General features: G+C 34.4%; 1 protein-coding gene across 2 annotated transcripts in view; it reads right to left on the reverse strand.

Annotated features, from left to right (window-relative positions):
• Positions 1-27,983, reverse strand: part of ANO2 (anoctamin 2) — a 531,090-nt gene that overhangs the window by 382,228 nt on the left and 120,879 nt on the right. For both annotated transcript variants that reach the window (XM_074269016.1, XM_074269017.1), the window contains one exon: positions 5,755-5,853. In XM_074269016.1, the coding sequence (XP_074125117.1) occupies positions 5,755-5,853 (99 nt within the window). The remainder of the gene's footprint in view (positions 1-5,754; positions 5,854-27,983) is intronic.

Raw genomic sequence — 27,983 nt, forward strand, 5'->3', positions numbered from 1 at the left:
CAGATCCATGAAGCTTATTTAATAAACCTGATGCCCATAAGTCAGACCTTAGATAATATCTTGTCCTCCTAACTTTCCCTCCTAAACTTCTGTGACTTGAGACACTTTTCCCACCAATCACCATGACTACTCTAAAGCAGCTCTCTCCCATGAAGCCTTGCAGTTATGTTTATAGACCCCATGGCCTCTGTAAAGGAGATCCCTGAACAAACATTTCTAAGGCCATCTGTTCTTAGCCTCTCTACTAATTTCTGGTACATGGAGCTGGCTCTATGTAGATTTAAAGGGCCAGGCCTACTTTTCTACCATAGGTTCAGATGTACACTTTGAAACAAAGAAACTTAAGAAGAAAAGAAGAGGCAAAAGCTGTCTTTTCTTCTCTGTTACCCTTTGGGGACACTACAAACCCCCTACATGGTATAAAAAGTAATAATAATTAGATGGTTTGCACATAATATTTTTTTAATTCTCTCCTCACCATGTAGAAAGAAAAAAACCTGTGGGTCCAGAAAAAAGTATTTGGTTTAAAAATTTTAGTTTTATTACATATTTTCTTGGAAGTTCTTAAATAAATAATTCTTGCCAATTAGCACTTATTAGCATGCAATCAAGGATAAATTAATGGTAAGAGTTTTTGTGATCACAAGTAGCCTTTGCATTGTTTGTACTCTGCTAAATTGCCTGTCATTTTTTCCATAATGTCCAACTCTTCGTAATCTTATTTGGCATTTCTTTGGTAATGATACTGGAGTGATTTGCCAACCCCTTCTCCAAGTTCATTTTTACAGATGAGGAAACTGAGGCAGAGTTAACTTTGTCATCTAGCTAATTGTTACTAAATTATTTAGCAAATAAGTTTTGCAAAGGGAATTTTTCCAGAGCCCTAGATTAATGATCACAAATTTTCAGTTTAGTTAAGTCTGGATTTTATTGTAGGTTTTACTTAAATAAAAGCACTTATAAAAGAGTTCTCAGCAGTGGGCAAATCTAATTGTCCCCTCTTCATCTTTTTATTGCCTCTATATTCTTTTTGTGTCTGAAATAATAGTTCTTATTTTCATAGCATTTTCTAGTCATGAGAAAGTTTGTGAGGTACTATTATCCACATATTATAGATGAAGAAACTGAAGCCCAAAAACAGTTTTGGAATCTTTTGATTCCAAGTTTGGTCCCCTTTTCACTAAACCATACTCCTGTGCCCTAGGACACAGAGAAGAATGTGCCCAGAGAAAGACCATATAAATAGATAACAAGGGAAGAAAGAATCTCACACAAGAGGGAAAAGATGGAGAAGAGGAGATTAGTTTTGGACACATTGACCTTGAGGGACTGATAGGACATTCATGTGTATGTGTCAGGAAATTAATTGAATCTTAAAATGTAGCAATATAAAAGACAATAAGAAAAAGAGACTTTTCAATCTGACCACTGATCTCCTTCAGTAGGACAATCTGAGGAAAATGGAATGGCAAAGATCATGATTGGAGACGGTTGAGAAGGTCAATGAGGAGACATTTAAGGCAAGCATATATAACCAAGAAATATGGCCTATAGAAAGAAAAGTGTGTGGATAATTGTTTTTTTAGATATTTATTCATTCAACAGACCTTTACAAAATATTTACTATATGTTAGATATTGAAGGAGGCAAAGAGATTTATGACAATTAATTATGATTCTGCTCCTCAAGGAGCTGAAAAAGAGGACAGATAAAAGCAATATTATGAAAAGCAGTATTGACAGGTAGTAGTAACTGATTTGATGAATAAAGATTAAAAAATGACTCAAAGGTTACATGCCTGAGTGACTGAAAGAATAAGGATGCCATTATCAGAAATGAAGAAGTGCTGCTTTTATGGGGAAATAATAAGTTTAGTTTTAGATAAGCTGACTTAAGAGCTGACAGGTTATCCATGTGGATGTGTCCAGGAAATTAATAGAAATCTAAGTCTTGAGTTCAGAGAAAAGTTCAGGGCCAGGAACAGAGATTTAGGGCCTTACACAAAGATAATAGTTGAAGTTATGGTAATATATGAAACTGTCAATGAAGGATATAAAAAGGGAAGAAAGAGGAGATAAAAGAGGGAAGAAAGACAATAAAGACAATATGAATGCTACTGGCACTAAGAACAGTCCCTGGAAAAGACATCTAGATTCCCTTCTCTTTGCCAGCTCTGTTTACCTGGCTACTTGGTGTTCTTGTGTTCAGGGTAAATACATTTGCTAAAAAGCCTGTTACATAGAATCACAAGTTTTCCCTTGTGAAATTCTGAAATTCTAAAACTGCTGAGACTGAGAGACAAAGACAGAAATGCAGAGAGACACAGAAAGGCAGAAAAAATAACTAGAGAGAAAAATTCTATGAGTATGTCCTTTGAAGGGAATGGGGGTATACACAAAACCAATTCCAATGAATACTTCCTTACAGATATATGACTCTGAAATAGTATTATATAGGTAAATTCCTCTTTGCTTATTTGTCTAAACCCCTTTTACCCTTGTTCACAAGAGATTCCTACCACTGATTAAGTATACATAGCTTATGAAAATAAGGCTTGAAAAATGGAATTAGACACTGGTCAGTATATATTTCTCTACAGAGAACCACATGAACTAAGAAACCAGTATCAGATGCACCTAGATAAAAAGATAGAAACTTGAAAGGTCTAAAATTGGAGAGACAGAGCTTTGGTAAGAGGGCAATGGTTCTAGAAATCACTTGAAGATGGCATAGGGAATTGGAGCTCCAATGAGAGGAAGACAGAGATAGAGATTGTCTGCCTCGCCTACACTAAAAGAGAGGCCCAAAAGGCAACAAAGACCCAAAGGGAAGGAAGATTTCCTACTAGAAGAAATTATATGCACAGAGATACAACTTGTACATATCCCTTTTTTGCTGATGCTGTGAGTAATATAGACTGTGTAAGTCACAAGGAAAGGTAGGACCTGGAAGAGAGGAGAGGAAAGTTCTAATGATGATCCAGAGGCTTTTTTTCTACATTTTTTGGTGTTGCTAAATAAAATAAAAACTTATCCCATATTCAATGTCTTCTTAGCCTGAATAAGGGGAACTCAGAGTACTGTGGGAAGGAAACAAAGTGAGCCAGATTCTGAATATTTAGGATTTGGATGGAGATATGGACCAGAGAGATTTTGGGGGAGACATAAGCCAGATACTAACACTGTCAGGGATTTTTGAGGAAAGGCCATAGTGACCATTATCAGAGATCATATTCAAGTTATACCTGGGTCAATCATTAAGTAGGGTCAAGGGGAAAAAATAGATTATTCAAATAATTGAAGTACATCAACCCCATGACCTCAAGATTCAAGTCATCAATTCATCCATCCTAAGGATCCTTGGGCCCAGCTCTAAGCATTTCTGGACCATTCTATGTATCCTGTAATGAGAGAGATTGAGAGACAGAAACAGAGATAGAGATACACATGGAGAGACAGACAACAGAGACAGTGACAGAGAGAGAGGATCTTCTATAAACTGGAGTTAAGCTTCTTGTGAGTATTGTTTTTGGGGTTTTTTTATCTTTACTTCCCAAGCACTTAGCACAGTGCTTGATACGTAGTGATCATTTTTTCCCCCATTCAATAATTTGTTCATGCATTCATTCATTAAATCTTCTTTGAATTAATTTACCTATCTCTGTTTCTTGACACCAAGTACACAGTATTTAAATATATAATTTAAAATGATCAAGTTATAATGGCAAAGAATATAAACATGGGGTATGGAGGATGAAGTAGGATTTGATTGGGAAAACAGAAAAGAAAAATAAAGACAAATAAGAAAAACAGAAAAATGACAATTTGATAAATATGCTAATTATTCCAAGCATCTTGATTACAGGTTATATAATAATTTAAACAATACTTGACCTATAAATTATAAACTCTAACATACGTGATATAATGAAAACTTCACTATAAACTCATGTTAACTGAAGAATTTCTATGTGTATAAAATTCATCATGGAATTCGTGACCTGATTCGGGCAGAAAAGACCATTTAGAGACACAAAGACATTGAGAAGGGAAGAATGTGGAAGTAGCAGAGGTGATGGGAGAATAAAGAAAAGTTGGAAAGGAAGGAAAAGGAAAGTGAGGGAAGAATGAAAGGGAAGGAAAAGGAAAATAAAACTGTGAAAAGGGAAAGCTAATAAAGGTAGGAAACACATTGCTGAGTCTACACATACACACACACACACACATACACACACACACACACACATATCTATCTACCCAAAGGATCATCCTGAGAGACCAGAATCATTGTTGTAGCCACAGATCTGTTCCCCTTCTTTTAGAAGAGAAGCCAGAAGATAGGTAAAATGAATACAAAAAGGGGGAGGGAGTGAAAGACCAAAAGAAAATCAGACATTGATATAAACAGAGGAGCATAAAGGGAAAGATAAGAGCAAAACAGAATGACCACTATATATAAGTAGCCGAAGATCCTCTAATGGAGCAATATGACCAAAGAAATTTTGGTTGTATAAAGTAGAGATGGAAGCTAACTTAAGAGTAAAGATTCCAGTACTAGAGTGACTAGTAGTCAATTAAAAGGTAATAGAGGAATGTACTGAGCAACTAAAAACACTAAGGTTATAATTACAAGGTTAATTTTTGACAAACATACCCCCACTTAATTTCCCTCCCAAAAAAATGGCATATAAAAGACATATTTAGTTAATATCATCTATTTATATTTTTGTTCAATAGCGATTATTTATGTCTCTGAATTCTCTATATTTTGGCAGAGTATATAGTGTTATCTGTTTGAATAGTTAATACCTAAGGGCAAGAATTATGTCTTTCTAATTCACTTTGCAAAGCACCTATCACTCCATCATGCCCAAGGAAAGCATGCTTCTTGATGATTATATTGGTACAAATAATGATAATCCCAATGATGATTGTGATTACAATATGGTAGTGAGCATAGTAATGAGGACAATGGTGATGGAGATGTGGATGATCATAGTGATGATGGTAGCAAGTGTGATAGTCAGAATAGAGATAGCAATGTTGACCATAATGATTATGACAATGGTGTTCATGGTCATAATGTTGAAGATTATGATGATAGGAATAGGAATAAAACCTGTGATTTCATCAGCAAAGAGAACTCTATCTAAACACAATATTCCCTTCCTATGGTAAAAATTCTTGAAAACTACTGGCAGGTTTTTCCACTCAATAATGCTTAATTAGCATGTGAGTTCCCCCTCCAGACAAATCTCTTATATGTGAGACTTATCCTTAGTTTTTGGTGGCCCATGTGATTGAAAAGGATAAAGATAATGGGGGTCTCTATTAGGAAAACTTAATCCAAAAAGAATAGAAGTCTGTACTATCCTCATTCTAGTGTCCAATTTCCCAGAAAAGTAGCTATCAGTGGGAAGCTCCAAATAGGAAGAGGAAGGGACAATTCAATGTTTTAGCTTCATCCCAAGCACAACCCAAACAGTGATTCTTCTTGCTCCCAGGGAGAGAACAGTATAGTGAAAAAAGGATTCAAAATGTTCCTTGTGGCTAGCTTCTGGTTTACCAACCAACAGGCATCTGGGAAGAAAGTACAACCCCTGTTCTCCAATCAGGGCCACAAGTTCCATGTTCCCAGAGCCATAAGTATGAGTATAATTCCACAAAGCCCACATCCCACCTGGTCTCATTTGACAAACCCCAAGCCTCCCTCTCTCCAGGCCCCAGGCCTTCTCAGCCTAGAAGCCACACTTACTTTTTTGGTGGGGACTTTGATCTTCAGGAATTCAGCCTCTCGGGTCAGCACCTGCCATGGGGCGTGTATCCGAACAAAGCTGGACCCCTGGCTCTTGTTCTGTAATATACAGGAAGGGAAACAACAATGTGAACGCGAACAGGTGCTTAAGCTTAAAATCCCAGCCTTCCATTTCAGAAGTCTAGAACTAAAACTTGGATAAAGTTCAGTAAGGGGAAAAAATGCAATGGTCTGGGAGCCAAGAGACCTATCTCCTGGTCCTGCCTCTGTGAATAACTAGCTGGAAGACCATAAGCAAGTCAATTCACATTTGTGAATTTCAGTTTTCCCAACAGTAAAATGAAAGCGTTAGAATAGATTATTTCTAATGTAACTACCAATAATAACCTTCCGATTGCAAGATTAAAAGCCAGAAAGATCCTGGTTATCATTCTGCACAAGCCTCTCATTATGTAGATGAGGATAGAGAAACTGAGACATTAAAAGAAAAGTTTTAGGTCACACAGGCAAAAAAGTGCATGTAAAAAAGCCAGGATTTGAACCACTATGAAAGGAAGAAGGGATATTAAAGGTCATCCTGTGTAACCTGTATCTGAAGAGGAATCCCCTTTATAATCCACTATCTCCCAAGGAAGCCCATTCCATCTCATGAGAAACTAAAGGCAAAAATGAGCCAAATGGAGAGATTCATTTAGAAGTTCCCATGTCTTCCTCCAAAATTGACAAGTCCACAGAAACTCAGCTTTTCACTTCTGGATCATAGGTCACATAACAAAACACATTTTTATTCTTTTTTCATCAAAATAGACTTAATTCAATTGAAATGAAAATGCATATAAACCTGTATCTGTGATTTCATCAATGGAAGCCACCCTTGTACCACAGTACATTATAATGCCTCCATACCTTGTGGATGCTAAGTAACCATGGCCAACAAAAGCATCACCAAGTGCTACATCTTCCATTGATAGCTTACTTCCTTTTTTTTTTTAATTAAAGCTTTTACTTTTCAAAACATATGCATGCATAATTCTTCAACATTAGCCCTTGCAAAACCTTGTGTTCCAATTTTCCCCCTTTCCCCCACCCCCTCCCCTAGATGTCAAGTAGTCCAATATATGTTAAACATAGTAAAAATATGATAACTTACTTCCTTAGGCATCAACAGACAATAATCATACAATCTACACCCCTAATTTACTCAGAGTTGTATTTGCCAACACAGAGATTCTGTTAGCAAGCTTCTGAGAACTTCTACACCATGATGAGGATACAAAGTAAAACTTTTTGAAGAATTAGTCTAAAGTTTATCTATATGAGCAGGTCTTCAATAATGACCAAGCTTTATAAATTCAAAAACTTTTCCATAAATCACTGTAGCATAGAACCACAAGAATGCAAAAGATTTTTTTAAAAGTATCTTTATGAAACTGAGAGGGATTAAAACATTACACTGTAACATAAGCACTGTCATACATAGTAACACCTCTTGCCTTTTACTCTCACCCTACCTTTACCTAATATAAATCCTTTAACAGGCAATTATGTTATTTTAATGAAGCTATTTTGGTATTAGACCAATAGGTATATAATCCAACTCAATCCAATGCCTATTATGTGTACAGCAAGGAGCTAAGGGCTACGGATAAAAAGACCAAAAAATGGGGGGGGGGGGGGAAGCCCCTACCCTCAAGGAACTTTTAATCTTTTTTTAATGGGGGGGGGAGGAATAGGAGAGAGCAGGGTGAAGAGAGAAATACAACATATAAATAACAGGTGAATTTCATTTTGGGAGTTGAGGCAATTTGAGAAGAATTTTTGTTTCCTTCACAATAGTAGTTAAGTCATATTGATAGCCTTTCCACATTTGTTCAAGGTAGAGATCTATGATCTCACTAAGTGATGTGATGTGGTTAGCTTAAAGAAAGTAAGGAGATCTAATTTAAGAATTTCCAGCAAAAGTAGAACATAAACTGCGAACTGAAGGAGCAGGTAACTTATGATATTCAATATCAAACATTGCTCTTTGAGACCTGTATAATCGCTTATGGTCATAATCACTGCATGGGGGACTGGCATACTGTCTACATGTTGACATATTTAACTTTAGATTTATACTTAGGAAAGAATCCCACAAGAGGTTTGGCTGTGGAATTTGTGGACATTCAAGGAAATGATGGGGAATTCTTTATTATTTTGCCCATTGCTCTATTTTGGTGACACTGGGCCTTAAGGGAGATATTGCCTTAAGTACTGCTGTAGGGTCCTCCAGCATTTTGCTAATAAGAATAGTTCTAAGCCCTAGGTAAATCATAAAAAAATAATGATCTGAAGCAGTTTCATTTCAGTAGTCATCCTCTCTCTGCCCCTTCCCTAGTTCCCCCACCCCACCTTGCTCAAATCAACAAAATGTACTCCCTTTGCAACTTCTGACCACTGACCAAACTCCCAAGAAATTATTTTACAGATCTAGAGAAAATAATAACAAAGTTCATCTGGAAGAACAAAAGGCCAAGAATTTCAAGGGGATTAATGAAAAAAATGCAAATGAAGATGGCCTAGTTTGTGCCAGACCTAAAACTACATTACAAAGCAGCGGTCATCAAAACCATTTGGTACTGGCTAAGAAGTATAGTTGATCAATGGAATTGTTTTGATTCATAGGACAAAATAGTCATATTTATATATAATATATATCATATAATATATATATATATAATATATATCATATAATAGTCATATTATATGATATATATATATATCATATAATAGTCAATATAGTTGATTGTGGAATAGGTTAAGTTCACAGGACAAAATAGCCAAAGACTATAATTATCTAGATTACTATAGTAATCTGATTTGAAAATTAGATTGCCTCACCTGTTCATCTGTTATTTATATGTTGTATTTCCCTCTCTCCTGTTCCTCCCCCAATAAAAAAAGATTATAAGTTCTTTAAGGTTAGGGGCTTTTTTTCTAGTTTTTCCAGTGACAAACCCAAAGACCCTGGCTTCTGGGATAAGAATTCACTATTTGACAAACACTGCTGGGAAAATTGGAAACTTCTTATCATGTGAAGAAATTCAAGAGGAACTTTAGTTTATCATCCCACATTGTATCTTCCCCATTTTCCAAGGAGCTGAAACATAAATGGATGAATATCTGAAAGGATAATGAGATTCAAGTGTTTGGGGCAACACCATGTTCAGAAAATTGAGAAGAGATTCCAGGTTTACAAACAAAAATGTCTTCTCTGTAAATTCTGTATATCATGGAAAAGTAAGGATATAATTGTCCATGTGAGCATTCACCATAGAAAGTTGGTTATTGCCAAGCTGAAAATGGGCAAAGATTGCAAAAAAATATTTTTAAATATTAAGCCAAACCTCAACAATTTGAAAAGAGGAAACTAATGAGAAGATGTAAGAATAAGATGTTCTGGGGCACAATTGCTACTATGCATTAAAAATATTTTAAAGTTGAATTATTGTTATTGTTGTTTTTAATGTTTCTTCAAGAAGCATCTGGATTTACTATAAAAACCTGAAATGGAATTCCAGGTCTTCCATTTATTAGTTGTTTTCTTTTAGACAAGTCACCTAATTTGTATAATATGTGGATAATGATACAATATTTGCTGCCTAAGGCAGTATGATAAAGATCAAAAGAGATAATAGATACAAAGGGCAACTACATGGCACAGTGAATAAGAGTACCCAAATGGAGCCAGAAAGACTTATCTTCATGAGTTCAAATCTAGCTTTAGAAGCATACTAACTTTGTGACCCTGGACAAACTCATTTAACTCTGCTTATCTTAGTTTCCTCATCTATCAAATGAGCTGGAGAAGGAAATGGCAAGCCACTCTAATATCTTTGCCAAGAAAACCCCCAAAGGGGTCACATTCACAAAGAGTAAGGAACAACTGAAAATGAATGAAGTACAAGAAGCAGTGTTTTATGAAGTACAAGATACATGTCAATTATTAACAATATAGACTCAGAAGTTTAAAAACTCCAGAAAATATGTTCATGTATGTATGTTTACCATCACAAAACTTTTCCAGTATGTGCAAAGAAGCTCAGTGATATTGGCCTTTTCTCAAAAGAAAAAAGTGATGAAAGATATATCCATTTGCCAACAAATACTTATTAGCTGCCTACTGTATGCAAGACACTTTATGCTACATCTGAAGCGCTTTACTTTGAATAGAATAGAAATGAACAGAATTTGGCAATGTGATAGTGACCCTTGAAATTCTAATTCCACATTTATATTTTTTTTAATTTCACTTAGATTCCTGAAGTTTGAATGAATAAATAATATAAGGGGCACTTATTAATCACTTACTTTGGGTCAAGTGCTATGCTTTTATTGTTGTTCAGTCATTTCAATTGTATCTGACTCTATAACCCCATCCAGGGTTCTCTTGGTAAAAAATAGTGGTGTAGTTCACCATTTCCTTCTCCTGTTCATTTTACAGATGAGGAAACTGAGGCAAACAAGGTTAAGTGCATTGCTCAGGATGATATAGCTAGTAAATGTCTGAGGTCAGATTTGAACTTGACTCCAGGTCTTATTGAATCAAGGACTCCATGAAACAATGAGTATTCTAAGAGTAACTGAAATTTTGAATGAGGGATAATTATTTGAGGGCTGCAGTAACTATAATCAGCAGTTGATAACATGATGTGGGCTGTTTCTACCCCTAAGAACAACATCAAAATTTCCCCTAACTGCAGGACCTGGATATGAAGATTTGCAGTTCCTTAAATTTTCACCTACCACTGAGTTTTGGGACACAATTAGTATATTTTAAGTTTGTTTTCTCCCTTTTTTTCACATCTACCCCCAGGTCTGGTTATGAAGTGGTTAAGCGATATCTTACACTAATATTCAATTTTATCCCTTAGAGCATGGCTTCTTAAACTTTTTTCACTTATTACCCCTTTTCTCCTGAGAAATTTTTACATGACCCCAGATGTATAATTTTATAAAATGGATATACAAATCAAACATTTGCTGATAATAAATCATGATTTTGTGACTCCCACTTTCAGATATGAGACTCCCCTCTCCAGGCCTTTCTGAAATCATTCTGTTGGTCATTTCTTATAGAGCAATAATATTCCATTACATTCATACTCCATAACTTATTTAGCCATTCCTCAACTCATGGGCATCCATTCTGTTTCTAGTTCCTTGCCACTACAAAAAGATTCTTTTTGTGGTGACAAAGAATTGCAAACTGGAAAGATACCCATTTATTTTAGAATGGCTGAAAAAGTTTTGGTATATAAATGTGCTAGAAAACATTTATACTATAATAAATGATGAAGGGAATGGTTTCAAAAAACCTGAGATTTATATGAACTGATGCAAAGTGAAGTGAGTAGAACCACAAGAATAATTTATGTAACAACAATATTGCAAAGAGAATTAACTTTTAAAGACTTAGTAACTCTGATCAACAAATGACCAATCGCATTTCATATAACTCATGATGAAATGCACTATCCATCTTCAGATAAAGAACAGATGAACTTAGTGTACAAATTAAAGCATATATTTTTATTTATTTTTTTTTGGACATGGTTAATTTTGAAATTTGTTCTGTAAGACTATATATATACAAAATGAGTTTTCCTAACCTCAATGACTGAGGTAAATAGAGGCAGGAAGGAGATAATTTGGAGCTGAAAGTAAAATAAAATTGAATTTTTTGAAAATCAATACAAAATAGACATTTTAATGCAAATTCATAAGTTTTATATTTATACCTGGAATAAAGACCTAAAGGAGTGTATGTTATTCAAAAGAAAAATAATACGGCTTTGAATAAAAATTATTATATAACATATAATATTGATATATTATATAACATATATTTATTTATATATAATATATTATATACATATGATATATAATAAATAAATTAAAATATAATATATATTATATAAATATATAAAATATATATTTATATTGTAGTAGCTCTCTTTGTGGTATCAAAGAACTGGAAAATGTAGGGATGCCCATCATCCCTTGAATAAAAAGGTTTTGAGTGGAAAAAAAAAAATAGAACCTGAGGAAAATAAGCACAATCAATCACTTTACTAATACAAACTAAAACTACAATAAAAGATGGCTGAACTTAATTAAATACAATGACCAAAAGCAATTCCTAAAGACCAATGATGTAGCATACCTCCCTCTTTACATTGAGGAATAGGGAACTATAAACATTAAGGATATGTTGTCAAAGTTAGTATCATATCCACTGGTTTGGCTTAACTAATTTTTTTTGTTACAAGGAAGGATTTAGTAGTGGAAGGGTCTAGGAAATATAAAATGTCTTTTTTTGGTAATAATGAAAATGTTAAAACATAGTAAGAAACAATTCAATGGAGATAGTATTTTCATCTTTTTGTTGTTTATTGGTTTGCTAGGTTTTTTTCTCATGTTTTCCCTCCTTTTGATCTGACTTTTTTGTGTACAGCATAATGAATGAAATGTGTTTAAAAGAACTGCACATGTTTAAGCTATAATGGATTGCTTGCTGTCTGTGGGGGAGAGGGAGAAAAATTTGAAACACAAGATTTTGCAAAGGTGAATGTTGAAAACTACCTTTGTATATATTTGGAAAATAACATGCTATTGAAATAAAAAATGATCAAGAACATAATGTTGCTGTTATTGTTTTTACTTATATTGAAAAGAGCAGAATCAAAAAGGAAAAGATAGAATTACTTAACTCAGACTTATGGAATGATGAAAATGAATGAAGGCAGAAATACCCACTTAAGTTTAATAAATCAATTTCCTCAGTAAAAAGGTATAAGATGTGGCTGGACAGAAATTTATCTTAGAAAGTTTTAAAGGTTTTCTTTTTTTCTTTCTTTGCTGAGGCAATTGGGGTTAAATGACTTGCCCAGGGTCACACAGCTAGGAAGTATTAAGTGTCTGAGTCAAGATTTAAACTCAGGGCCTCCTGACATCAGGGCTGGTGCTTTATCCACTGTGCCACCTAGCTGCCCCTACTACCTAGCTACCCCACTCTGAAGGTTTTATTGAAATGAAAACTCAATATTGTTCCATCATGAGATATAAAATAAAAAAGGTAGCATTACCTAAAGCTACTTTAAAAGATACATAATGTCCAATATCAGGGAAGCAAAAATTCCATTATATACTGCAATAAGTGAAACCATGGGTGAAATATTCTTTTCAGTTTCAGTTTTGATAAATGAAAGAGAAGTCAATCAGAATGAAGGTCTGGAGTCTATACTGTATAAAGATTATACTGTTTGAGGGATAATTGAAGGAACTGGGGCTGTTGAATCTGAAGAAGAAAAGGCTTAGGGGTAAACATGATAGTTGTCTTCAAGTATTTAAAGAACTTTTGTGAAAAAGTTTAGTTCCATAGGGTATAATTAGGAACAATGGATAGAAGTTGCAAAGAGGTAAATTTAACTTTGCTGTCAAGAAAAAAACTTCCTAAAAATCATCCCAAAATGGAATGTGCTATCTCAGTAGTCAGTTAGTTCTTTTTCATTGCACAAATGAGATGAATGAATAAGCATTTATCAAACATTCACTATATGCCAAATATTCTGGATACAAATGCAAAAATAAAATAGACCCTGTACTCAAAAGCTTATATATATAATTATAATTATAATATATATTACATATTAATATACATATTAATGGAATACAGGGAATAGGGTTTTGGTCTAAATAGGCATAGGAGTGGTGAGCATAACCACAGGATACTCAACCACCAAACCCTTTTCCAGTAGCAATACTAATGTTGATTTGATTACTGTTTCCAGAAGAAGGGGACTTGGAGAATGGCGCAGGGCAGATGACAAAATGGCTAGGTAAACCTTGCATTCCTGATGGCTAGATGGATGGGATGTGAAGTGTGTGGGTGTGGGTGAGGTAGATATAGTAGATTGGGTAAATTTTCATTTACTCATCTACCAATTAAAATAGTTCAGACTTAGATCAGAATACCTATGGTGTGAGTGAATTAATTAATGGGGAATAGAAGACTGGGGAGATAAGGTCTGGTTCAGTCTGAAAGCTTGCTGTTCCAGAGAGAGGGTAAAGAGGGGACAGCAATAGGGCAGATGGCAAGATGCCTCTGTCAATTCTGCTTTCCCTACAGGCTGAATAAGAGGTGAAGTACAAATGTCTTCAAATAATGGCTGAATGAGGATTTGGAAATATTAAGTAGGATGTTTGTGTGCATGTATCATTTGAGCTGGTGGCTTCTGAGATATCTTCCAATTCTAAATTGCATGAATTTTTTTTATATTCGTCACAACAGAAATATGTTGGACATTATACATATAGGAAACAGAGTCAGATACTAAGAAATTTAACTTTCTGGGATGTCCTTAGTGTAATCACCCCCCACCAGAATCTTGACATCATTTTAATATCAAGCCTAATGGAAAGGGAAATTAAGAGTGGCAGATTTAAACATTCTTCTTGGGTGGTAAATAGCTACAATAAAATATAATCAACCACAAATAATCTCAAATTCAATAACCAAATAGCCTCCAGCTAGGATAGTATGGCATAATTTTTTAATTCCTTTCTTTACTGACTTTGAGAAAGGCCACACACACACACACAGAGACAGAGACAGAGAGAATTCATTTCAATTCAGCAGTCATTAAAATCTAGCACAAGAAGACATTCCACAGATATGAAAATTTAAAATGACCAAGTGCCTGCCCTCATGGAGGTTGTGTTCTAATAGGTACATAAGACAAGTATATAAATGAATATGATACAAGGAAGAATGTAAAGGGGCAAAGGAAATATGCAAAGTGCTTTACAAATTCTTGAGGAGGAATAAGAACTCTCAAGCTTTTACTAATGATTGAATTTTATCTCCTTAAACACTATTTCTCAGTTATCTCCAAGAATCTTTTCCAGTTCCAAAATTCTGAAGTTCCATAAATCTGTCTTGCTTTTCTTAAAATCACCCTCAAACCAGTAAATTTGGGGTGAAACCTGGATTAAAATTCTGGTTCTTTAGTTATTATCTATGAGCTTCATTACTTCATTAGTAAAATGAGAGGTATAGAATAAATCAAAAGTCTTTTCCACCTCTAATTCTATGAAGCTATGAATTTCTCCTGTTATAAAGCAAATGTTACCCACACTCAAAGATTAAATTGAATAAAAGTTATAAAAATCATTCTCTTCTTCCTGCTGTTATTTTGCATTCGCTTCAACTTTGTGCAAGATTTTATGCGGTGGATCAAATCGACAAGTCTAATACTTCTTGCACATGACATCAACTTCAATTTATTTGAATGTGGCTATTATACCCCTCCTGATCTCTTCTTCCAGTTATTTTAACTTATCTTCACAAGTCAGGAACTCAATGCCCTCCAACAATCTGGTTGTCTTCCTCAGGACACTCTTGATCTTAAACCAAGGTGCCCAGATAAGATCAGATAAGGGTAAAATACAATGGGATTAATACCTCTGTGTTCCTAGAAGCTATGCCTTACCTAACAGTTTAAGACTAGATTAGGTTTTTGTTTGTTTGTTTGTTTTGACAAATCCCTTTCATTTATATGGACTTCACAATCCATTAAAACTCCTACATTCTTTTAGAAATGAGATCAATGCCTTATCCATCTGATATTTACATAAAATTTTTTTATACCTAAGTGAAAGACTTTACATTTATCCTTATTAAAGTTTTTATAAGATTCAGCCCAATGCTCTAGCCTGTATGTATTCTATCCTTCATCATCCAACGTAGTTATAGCTTCAAACTTTATATCACCTGAAAATCTGATAATTAGACTATCTGTGGCTTTAATCCAAATCACTGATAAAAATATTAAAAGGACTGGGACCAGCAGAGATCCTTATAGTCTCCTTTCATCAGTGAGTAGATATCCAAGTTTGCAATACTCCTATCTGATTTCTAATCTTGAAACTAGAAAATAGAAAATGGGGAGGAAATAGGATCCCTCAGATTTGCATTAGTCTACATCATCTGTCTATGGAAAAATGAAATGAAAGAACAATCCTCCAAGACTACAAGTCCACACGCTTTGAATATTCAGTAGAAAAAGGATCCTTAAATTCAGTCTTGATTTTTCCTGGCACAGATTCACAAAATGGGGAAACAAAAATTCTATAATCCAGGAGCCCTCATTAGCCATATCACCACTAACAAATATGAGGAGACATTCAAAATATAGCATACTAGAATTGAAAACTGTTTCTGCCTTTGAAGTTTAAAGGTTAAAACTTTACTAAGACTTTTGGGACACCAAAATGATAAGGGAAAGATGATTTCACTGAGAACTAAATGATCTGGATCTGCCATTTATCATGTGACCTTGAGTATATCAATTAATCTGCTAAAACCTCAATTCCCTCATCTATGAAATGAAGGGGTTACACTAGACAATCCTTAATATTTGTAAACTAACATTTATTAAGTGTTTTGATGTTCATAAAGTGTTTTACATGTTGGTTCATTTGAGCTTTAAAATGATCCTATATAATAATTATTTTCCCATTTGATAGCTGAGGAAAGAAAAGACTCAGAGAGGTCATATTATCTACTCCCCTGTTTACCCAGCTCATTTTGGAGGTGAGATTTCCATCAAGGTATTTCTGATATTCAATCTAGCATTCTATTTACTATCTCATACTGCCACTCTATGGTCACTTCTAGCTCTAAAAACTATGATACCTATAACTAGAAATGCCAAAAGCCTTCAAGAGAACTCGAAGACATAAACAAAGATTAAAGCAAATCAGGCTGCAAATATAAAAGATTTTAACAAAAAGTTTAAAAAATACCCTGTAAGGAAAAAAAAAAAAGTAAATAAATAAACCCTGTGGTTTTATCCTAGCTGACATAGATCCTATTACTGTGATATTTGGGGATAATGGCTTACGAACTAAATAAAAGTGACATAGACTAAATCTATCTACAAAACTTTGGAATGGGAAAAATAATCAGTCCAATATAATACAGTAAAGATTTTCTCAGAAGCAGGGGAATGAATTAGATGGTTGCTGCTAATTCCTTCTGGCCTGAGAAGTATGATTTCAGGGTAATTATTATTACCATCCTTCTCAGAAAAAATCTTCCTCTTCACTCAGAGGGCATTTCTTCCAGCAGATGAAGACAAAGCCCAGTATAGAACAATCTCCCCCTACTCAGCCAAAACATTCCTTTCTAAGATTTCATCCTGTTGCTCCAAGATCTGCCTGTTGAGTTCACCCTTAAACACACCTCTCCCCTCTCTGGCCTTGGGACTGTGGTCCCTCCCCTCAGACTGCATTCAGCCGTCTGGAAGAGGGGGTGGTCAACAAGAATACTAATTAAATCTGCAGATGATAACAAACTGGGCGGTGTTGCAAACAGCACCAGAGAGGATGAGGAAATAAATGAGAAAGAGCCTTAGGGACTTTCAAAAATATGGGACAGGAAATAACAAAATGAGATTCAATGTGGAAAAATGCAAGCAACTCTATCTGGGGGGAAATAATCAGAAACATAGACACTAGAGGGGAAGGGGAAACTGGAAAAGAGCAGGATAGAACTAAGGGCAATGATGGACAGAAAATAGATTGGAGTTTAAAAGGCCCTAGAAGTAGGGAAGTCAGTAAGGAATAAGACTGTGTGGACAGACAATGACTAGAACATTTTCTTGAATTCTCATGTCTGTTGATCCTTAAGATTCAATTCAAATCTTACCCATTCTATATAGCCTGTTGTGACCGAACAGTCAAATCTATCTCTTCCTCCTTTGAATTCTTATAGCATTTATTATCTGCACCATTTATTTGGCATCTAATGTAAATAATATCACCTTGTATTGTTGATATCTTTTCCTATGCATATGTCAAAATCTTTCAAACAGATGATAACTTTAGTTAATAAACTATGAATTCCTTTAAAAAATACTCTCAGGGCTTGGAGAGACTTACATCAACTGTTGCTGAGTGAAATGAGCAGAACCAGAAGATCACTGTACACTTCAACAACAATGCTGTATGAGGATGTATTCTGATGGAAGTGGAAATCTTCAACATAAAGAGCCAACTCACTTCCAGTTGATCAATGATGGACAGAGGTAGCTACACCCAGAGAAGAAACACTGGGAAATGAATGTAAATTGTTAGCACTACTGTCTATCTACCCAGGTTACATGTACCTTCAGAATCTAATGCTTATTGTGCAACAAGAAAATGATATTTACACACATGTATTGTATCTAGGTTATATTGTAACACAAGTAAAATGTATGGGATTGCCTGTCATCGGGGGGAGGGAGTAGAGGGATGGGGGGGATAATTTGGAAAAAGGAATACAAGGGATAATATTATAAAAAAAATATATAATAAAAATTATTATTAAAAAAATACTCTCAGCATCTAGCACAGTGAAAAATATTTGGTTAACTGATAAACCAGTTGATTAATCAATTTGGTAACTGATTGGGCTAGTTCTGGAATAAGGGTACTGATATTAGCACAATGCCTGGTACATAGTAGGTGCCTAATGTTTATTTCTTGATTGCTTATGAGATCTGGTACTAATGGGGAACAGAGGAGGATAAAAATGACAGGTTTTATAGGCAAAAAAAAAACTATTTCACTTCACAATGACAAGCACAAATGCCCAAGTCCTACTATCCAAGAAATTGGGAATCCATCCAACTATGCTACCTTTTATTCCATTTCTCCAAAATAATACAAGGTATTTTATCAAGAGCTTTGCTAAAAGATAAGTAGAAAATGAGTAAGTCTGAGGCAAGATTTGTTGTTGATAAAACCATGCTGACTTTTTGTAATTACTATTTCCCTTTCTTAGATATTCAACAAGCATCTTGTTAATGAATAAACTGCCCAATAAATGATTATATGGAACTGCAAAGGAGTGGATCTGAGAGTAGGCTGAAATTGAACATAGAGATCATCAAGTCATTTCAACAGAAATCCACCAGGAGATCATGAGGTCACCAAGTGAGACAAATTAGAAAAAGAAGAGAGACCAGGACAGAATTTAAGAACAGTCTCCCTTAAGGAATGGAGTAAGGATCATGAGCCAGGAAAGGAGACTGAGACTTCTACCTGAGAAATACAAAGCAAAAAAAAAAAAAAAAAAAAAAGAGGAGTGTCATAAAAATTAGTCAACTGGGTCAAATGCTGCAAAAAAAAAAAAAAAAAAATTTAGGATTGAAAAAAGCTATTAGGTTTGGTGATGAAGAGTAACTTTGAAGAGTATAGTCTCAATTGAGTGATGAGGTCATAAGTCAGACTGCAAAGAGCTGATAAGTACAAGATGACCAGAAGTGGAGGCAGAGATGTGTATATAAATTTTGTTTTAATTAAAACTTTTTTAATTTTCAAAAAATAAGCATGGATAATTTTTCAACATTAACCCTTGCAAAACTTATGTTCCAATTCTCCCCCTTCACTTCATCTCCTCCCCTGGATAGCAAGTAATCCAATATATATTAAACATGGTAAAAAAAAAAAAAAATATATATATATATATATATATATATATATATATATATATATATATATATATATATATGTTAAATCCAATATATACATACATATTTGTAAATAGTTTGTTTTTGTTTTTTTAAGGAATTGAACTTAGGGAAAAAATATGTAACACAGTAGTTTGAGAAGATGGGAGTGTGTATGTTCCTGTGTATAAAGATGGAGGAGATTTGGACATGCTTGTGGACAACTGAGATGAAACCAGTTGATAAGAGGAGATTCATGATGGGGAGGGGCAATCTATTCTCAGAGCCATGGGGTCTGGCTGGGCCCTGCATCTTTTTGGGATGATTTTCTTGGAAGCTCTCTGGTCCTCAGGACTACCAACTGGCTTATCTGTCCATGTGTCTGTTCTCTATCCTCAGGCCTTCAAGGCCTCACTGGCAGTCCAACTTCAGTCAGTTTAACTCAATCCAATATGCTCAAGCCCTTCCTGCCTCCACCTATCCAATAGTACACTCCACAGCCTAAAAGAATCTGCTACTTTTTCATTCTTATAGTCTAAGCAGCAATCATCTATGGTCAATACATTTGACTAGGTCCAGCAGAATAACCTTCCAAGTCATCAGAAAAAATCTCTGGGATGGATAAGATCCTCTCCTGCAGGCAATTGTAGCTGTAACCCTAACCCTACCCAGCAAAACTTAGTATAATCTTTGGGGGGGAGGAGAGAATATTTAATAAAATAAAGGACTTCTAATTTTCCTCTTGAAAAGACCATAGCCAAATAAAATACCTGACATTCAAAGAAAGGACTCAAGAGAAGTAAAAAAATGTAAATATAAACTAATAATCATAAAAGCCTAAATAAAGTTAAACTGTTTATATTCCTATATTGGAAAATAACACATGTAATTCTTAAGAACTTTAATAATAATAATAATAATTTATTAGGACAGTTAGAAGGATTCTACATAAACAGATGTCATGTGTGTGAATCATTTATGTTGGGATGATCTTTTTTAGAAAAGAAAAATTATGGTTGAAAAGGAGGGATGCACTGGGAGAAGGGGGAAAGGTGAATTATTGAAATATCAAAAAACCATGATCAAAAAAATGAGTAAAATGTTCTCACACCATGGAGGTGTACAAAATAAGATTTTTATAGGGGAGAGGGAAATAAGGAGTAACAAGAAATATGTAAACATCACTCTCATCCAAATTTTTTTTAAGGAAAAATATATAAACAACTTCATATTGGTATGGAAATCTATCTTACCCAATAGGGAGATAGGCAAGGAGGAAATAAGAGATATTGGGGATGAGGAGGGGAAATTTTAAAAGGATGTCAGGAGAAATGGTGATTGGAATCAAGATAGACTTTTGAAAAATGATAGAATAAAAAGAGAGAGGGAAAACATAAAAGGGGATAGATAGATGGGCACTTAATGATCATAACTGTTAATGTAAATGGGATAAATTCACCCATAGAATGGAAGCAGATAGTAGAATGTATTGGAAATCAGAATCCAACAATATGTTTTTTACAAGAGACAAAACTTGAAACAGAAAGACACACAGAGAGTTAAAATAAAGGGTTACTGTAGATTCTGATATGCTTAAGCTGAATTTAAAAGAAAAAGGTAGGGATGGCAATCATGATCTCAGACAGAGCAAAAGCAAAATTAGATTTCATTAAAAGAGATAACTGAGGAAACTACATTTTGCTAAGACTACCAGAGACAATGAAGTAATATGAAAAAAAATTATAACAAGTTTCTCTGATAAAAGACCTCATTTCACAAATATAAGGAACTGAGTCAAAATGATTGAAAATAAGATCCATTCCCTAATGATAAATAGTCAAAGGATATGAACAGGAAGTTTTCAGAAAAAATAAATTAAAGTTATCTGTAGTCATATTAGATAATATTCTAAACCACTATTGATTAGAGAAAGGCAAATTAAAACAACTTTGATGTATCACTTATACCTATCAGAAATGACAAATGCTAAAGGAAATAAGGGAAAGCAGATACATCAATGAACTATTGGTAGAGTATTGAACTGGTCTAACTATTCTAGAGAACAATTTGGGACTATACCTATTGGGCTATTAAACTATATATAACCTTAGACCCAGCAAACTCAGCAACACTACTACTCCTATTAAGAGAAGAAAGAGAAAGGATAAGGATGATATATCTACAAAAATATTTTAGCAGTTCTATTTGTGGTGACAGAATTAGAAATTGAAAGAATGACCATCAATTAGGAAATACATTATGGTATGTGACTGTTTTAGAGAGCTATTGAGTTATAAAAAATGATAAGGAGGTAGTTTCAGAAAAACATGGCAAGACCTATGTGAACTGATGCAAATTAAAGAAGAATCAAAAAATCCATGTGCATAGTAACAGCAATGTTGAAATGATCATCTGTGAGAGACTTGGCTACTCTAATCAATAGAATGATCCAAAACAAGTCCAAAAGACTCATAAAGAAAATTCTATCCACCTCCAAAGAGAAAACTAATAAACTCTGAGTCCAAATTAAATTTTTTTGTTTTTATTTTTTTGTGTGGGAAAATATTAGTGGAATAGAGGACTTTCAAGCATTTATGGTGAAAATACCAGAGCTAAGTATGTATTGTGAAATATAAATACAATGGTCATGAGAAACCTAAAAAAACAAATTTATTTGAGCAATTAGAAGGGGATGCATTGTGACAAAGAACTAGCATTGTTATGAGGGGAAAAAAGATGTGCAAGTGCAATGAACACATGCACACATACAGAGAGAGAGAGAGAGATATAGAAATACATGAGACTCAGTAGTGCCACAAATAAAGATTGGGGGGGGGGGGTAAGAGGAAAGGGAATACCGGGAAGATAATAGTTATAAGCTTAAAGAAAAGTAACTAAAAAGGAAAAAAAGCACCATAAAACTGAAATGTTAGGGGGTGTGCCTTAACAAAAGAATAACTCAGGGGTGGGGGGATTTGACATATAAGTAGAATATGACCGGGCATAAAAAATGCTGAAAAATACAATTTCAGAGAATCCTAGGAATTATGAACTAATGAAGAGTGAAGTGAGCAAAACCAAGAGAACAATGTAGACAATGAAAACAACATTGTAAAACAACAACAATCATCACCCTAAAATACTTTAAAACTGATCAAACCAATAACAAGCTATGTCTCCAGAGGACCCAAGATTAAGCAAATTGCTCACCTCCTAACAGAGAAGTGATAGAATTAAGGTTCAGAAAGAGATATAAGGTTTTGGACATGACTAACTTGGGAATTTGTTTTTCACTTGACCATGATTATTTTTAACAAGGCTTTAAAAAAAAAAAAAATATATATATATATATATATATATATATATATATATATATATATATATGTATATATGTATGCTTTCAACTAAGCACAGGGGAAGAAAGGAGGGAAGCATTAGGTATAATGATGCTAAATATATGGTCATTGAAATATTTTTAATACAACTTTAAATACAGACAAGAATAGCAAGAACTTCAACAATAAGCACAGATATGCAATACAGATTTGAAAGTGACATACAAAATTTATTATATACTTCTTTTAAAAGCAACTAGTAAGAAACAGAAATTTGTGATTTCATATACAATCTCCCTTTGTGTTCTATATATGTAGAAATGTTCATTTTTTTCTGGCATTAAGTTCAGAATCAAAATATTTTTAAAATATGGCTAACAATTTGAGAGAAAGAAAAGTGAAGTCTAATCAGAAGAAGAGACATTCAAGTAGAGAGATTGAAGAACTTGATGCAAGCAAAGAATAGGTTTGAAAAGGGCATAGTACAAGAAGACAGAGAATATAGCAGGTTACTGCAGAGAGTAATGTGTTAGAATTTCTAAATAAGGAAGTAAAATGTTTGTGGAAAGATTAGTGTATGACCAGTCCTATCTATGACTGAGGTAAAGTGAAGAAGTAGGTCACAGAATTTAAGTAGGCTTTAGAATTAGGTTAGAGAGTCTTGAGAGAAAATCTATATAGATTAAGATCCACTAGTATAAGGGCAGGAGTTGGGAAAGAAAGAAAAATGCTAAGTCAAGGTCTGAACTTGGGAGAGGAGGAAGAATATCTAGAGGGTAGGTACACTATCATTGCCATAAATGGAATTGGGGAAAATTTTTTGACTGACTCTACTTCAAAGGAAGAAAAGTTGTTGAGTTAAAAAAAAAAAAAAAAAAAAAAAAGCAAAAGAAAAGTCTGAAAGTGACAGAACTTAGAATTTCACTAGTAAAGGGAATTCTTTCCTAGTGAAGTAATTCCCTCTATCAATAAGCTTTAGATAGATAATTTGTCTTAGAGATGCTAAAAATCTGACTTAATCAGATACATCTCAGATATGGGAATTAGACACAAACCTTCTTGACTTAGAGATCAGGTCTCTATCCAATGTTACATGACTTCTGAACAGTTTTTAAACCAATTGCAGTCTATCAACAACCATATGGAAAATATACTTCAGTTCCTAATGAGAAAAATATTCATTTCAAAGGCTATGAAGTTTCAGTTCACTACCTGCAAACTAACAAAAATGGAGAAAAATTGGAAAGAGTTAATATTATTAAAGCAATAGGAAAAGAAGCACATTGACCACACTGCTGATATAGCTAGAAATTGACCCAATCACTCAGAAACAGTTTGAAATTATGAAACTTGATATGTACTGTTCATACCCCCTATAAAACATATGGTCTAAAGAGGTAAAACAAAAAATTGGTCAAATATATATACCAAAATATTCATGGCAGTATTTCTTTTCTTTCTTTTCTTTTCTTTTCTTTTCTTTTCTTTTCTTTACTTCTTCTTCTTCTCTCTCTCTCTCTCTCTCTCTCTCTCTCTTTTTTTTTTTTTTTTTTTGGAACAAGGCAAACCTAGTTATTTATTATGATTCTAAGAATAGCAATGGCTGAATTATCTTTAGAAGGAAGAGTAGATTAAGTGAGAGAGGGGAAAGGTTAGGAGAGGTTCAGCAAAAAGAGGTAAAAGAAGGGAAAGGGAAGTTGGAAGAAAGAGGAATGAAAGGAAGTTGAGAAAGCAGAGGTTTAAGAGTAGAAAATTAGATGTATAAGTCAAAGGGAAATATAAATAATAGTCCATAGCAGTATTTCTTGTAGCAACAAAGAACTTAAAACAAAGTAAGTGTGTATTTATTGAGGAACTGTTAAAAATTTTGTTTGGAGAGCATATCCCTCCACATCTCTTCCCAGTCCTTCAAAGCCCATCTCAAGTACCATCTCCTCCATGAAATTGTTCTTCATTCCCCCAGTTGGTGCCCCCTCTCTTTCTCTCTCCCCAAAATATACTTATCTATCTATCCTCTCATTAAATGTTCCTTTTTGCTATTTAGATTTCTCTTTTGTCTTTATCACATTCTACTTTGTATAATACTTATTTGAGTATGTATATTTTGTAGCCTCCCTATTAGATTAGAAATTCCTTAAAAACCAGAACTATATTGCTTTTTTATTTTTGCATCTCAATACTTTGCATATAGTCATCCTAGCTAAACTTTTATTGAGTTGAATTGAAATTTTTTCCTAAGATGACATGGTCATCTAGGCATAGTTCATAGGTCAATATGATAGCAGAAACATCTTAAGCCCTTCCCACTTGATCTCACTAGCCTCCACTCTTCATTACTTAGCATTCTCTCTGCATTTACATAATCCAGAGAGAATAGAGCCTCCACTTCCAGACTCCTTGTCACAAATGAGAAACAATTGTATTATGGATACATGTTCTCTAGAATTGGAGAAATGCGCTTTAGCTTTAGCCCATGGATACTTAAACTTTTTCCACTAATGACTCTTTTTCTCCTGAGAAATTTTTATATGACCATGAGTAGATAGGTATATAAAACAGATATACAAATCAAATACTTAATGGTAATAAATCACAATGTTGCAATGTCGATATTCAGTTATGTGACCCCATATTGAGTAACAACCACAGTTTGGAAAGCTTTGCTTTAGGTCATGTGAAATTTTAAGTAGTCTTCCTTATCCTCAAAACTATCATTTTAAAAATCTACTGCCTTGTAGTATATTGCTGAGTCAAAGGATATTCATGGTTTAGTAATTTGGTAGACATAGTTCCAAATTGCTTTCCAGAATGCCTGGAACAATTCACAAGTCTTCAAAGGATTAAAGGATGAAGAAAAGGGTCTATAGGTACAAAAATATTTCTAACAGCAGCTGTTTTATTGTGGCAAAAAATAAGGTGAGTAGGATAGAATGCCTGTCGATTAAGGAATAATTGAACAAATCATAAATGTGATTTACTGAAGTACTGAAAGAAATAAAGAATGGGAGGGTTTCAGAGAATGCTGGGAAGACTTGTATGAACTGCTACAAAGTGAATTTTAAAGAATCAGGAGAATTATTTATACAAAAACAACACTGTAAAAAAAATAATTTTGAAAGACCAAAGAGCTCTGAACAACCAAAATTCCAAAAGACCAATGATGAAAAATGTTATCCACCTCTTGACAGACATATTTTGGAACATTTATAAACTTATTTTATTAATAATGCTTTTTATTACAAGAGTTTTGTTTTTCTTCTTTCCAGGAGAAGGATTTGGGAAAGCCAAATGCTTATTTGCTAAATAACTAATTTTTTAAAGAGTTTATTGTCTTGTTGACTAGACCCTAGGAATGATGATGAGATAGAAGTGGTATGGACTTCAGTTGATCAATAAGTAGATCAGCAAAGTACTCATATACTGCTTTGGGATTCAGAAAGCTTCTCCTTGGGTTATAACATGATAACCCATGCACATAAGATCCTAGACAGACTGTCTAGTGACCCAAGAACTGCCTTTGTATAGTTACAGCTGCTCCTAGGACTTAGCTGCCTGGGCTGTCTCAACTCGTGCAAGCCCAAGTTTTGGCAGTACAACAAGTCCTGCTCCTGGCAGCTCCCCAGTGCTATGCAAGCAAGCCAAATTTGGATCATGGAAAGATTAGAGGGATCCTTCCTAAGGAAGCAAGAGGGCCAAGCAAAGGAGATTGACTAGATCATGTTCAATGATTGGAGTCTAATGTCGGAAGAAACTACCTGATATGTATCACACCCTTATCTTCTCCATGACATGGTGCCTTGATCTTCACAAAATGGCAGAAGAATGGACAAAGGACTGACACCTTGAGGAATCCATGATTGATTTGGAGAAAGAGTCTATTTTTTGAAAACAGGGCACCAAGAATAAAGTAGAGAATACTCAGGTATAACTTATCTGAGATATTTGGCTATATGTAGATATGTGCCATATCTAGAGCCCTTTTCAATGAAAAAGTATGCAAAACTAATCAAAAGATTAGTCTTGCATACCATTATTTGAATATTTCTCATGACTCATTGATTAAGCCAGATGGAGAAAGAGTGTGATGAAGTTTCACATTTATTATAACCCATGTTCTTTTACTTTGCTTCTATTGTACCTCCAGAAGTAGGACTCTTACCATCAGTGAGGGAAGTCTGCCCTAGATAGGACCCTTCTTCCTTGAGAAAGAGTCAGATGTATCATTGGGATAGACCAAAAAGGCAGAGATGTCCCTACTAATTGTTTGTCCCTTTAAATCAATAACTATTCTTCAAGCTTGAGCTGAACAACTGGGCCTCCAAAAAAAAGGGTCCAGATAGAGACATGAAATAAATTCCCATTTTCCCTTTGACTGTAAACCAGAACCTGAATCTGTACTAACAAAGGAAGGCAAACTCTTTAAAACCAAGAAAACACTCTCTCTATCTCTCTCTCTCTCTCTCTCTCTCTCTCTCTCTCTCTCTCTCTCTCTCTCACACACACACACACACACACACACACACACACACACACACACCACATCACACACACCATTACCTTAGAATCTATGATCTAAGACTTTGTACTTATTTCTGTCTTGTGTTATGGAACTATTGAAGAAAACATGTCGCAGGATTCAAGCACTCAGATATACAGGGGCATCTGCCTTTCATTGTCACGGTGGTCTGGAACCCTAGGGAACTGTTATTCCCCTATATTATTGCCACATTCTCCAGTACCTAGTGTTCCTTCTTTCATGTTTCTCACTGTCCCAGAAAATTTGAAGGGTTTTGTAATTAGAACCCATTTTTTGTTTTTAAAAAAATGATCATCTCTGAATCTGAAATAATGATTTCAAAATCTTTTTTTAAATTTTTTTTAGTTTATCTCTTTTAAATTAATTTTATAATTATAACATTTTTGACAGTACATATGCATGGGTAATTTTTTACAACATTATCCCTTGCACTCCCTTCTGTTCCAAATTTTCCCCTCCTTCCCTCTACCCCCTCCCCTAAATAGCAGGCATTTCCATACATGTTAAATATGTTATAGTATATCCTAGGTACAATATATGTGTGCAGAGCCAAATTTTTTTGTTGCACAGGAAGAACTAGATTCAGAAGGTAAAAATAACCTGGGAAGAAAAACAAAAAGGCAAACAGTTTACAATCATTTCCCAGTGTTCCTTCTCTGGGTGTAGCTGATTCTGTCCATCATTGATCAATTGGATCTGAATTAGATCTTTTTGTTGAAGCTATCCACTTCCATCAGAATACATCCTCATACAGTATCATTGTTGAAGTGTATAATGATCTCCTAGTTCTGCTCGTTTCACTCAGCATCAGTACATGTA

This window comes from Sminthopsis crassicaudata, chromosome 5 (assembly GCF_048593235.1).
Source record: "Sminthopsis crassicaudata isolate SCR6 chromosome 5, ASM4859323v1, whole genome shotgun sequence".
In the NCBI taxonomy this organism is placed as follows: Eukaryota; Metazoa; Chordata; class Mammalia; order Dasyuromorphia; family Dasyuridae; genus Sminthopsis; species Sminthopsis crassicaudata.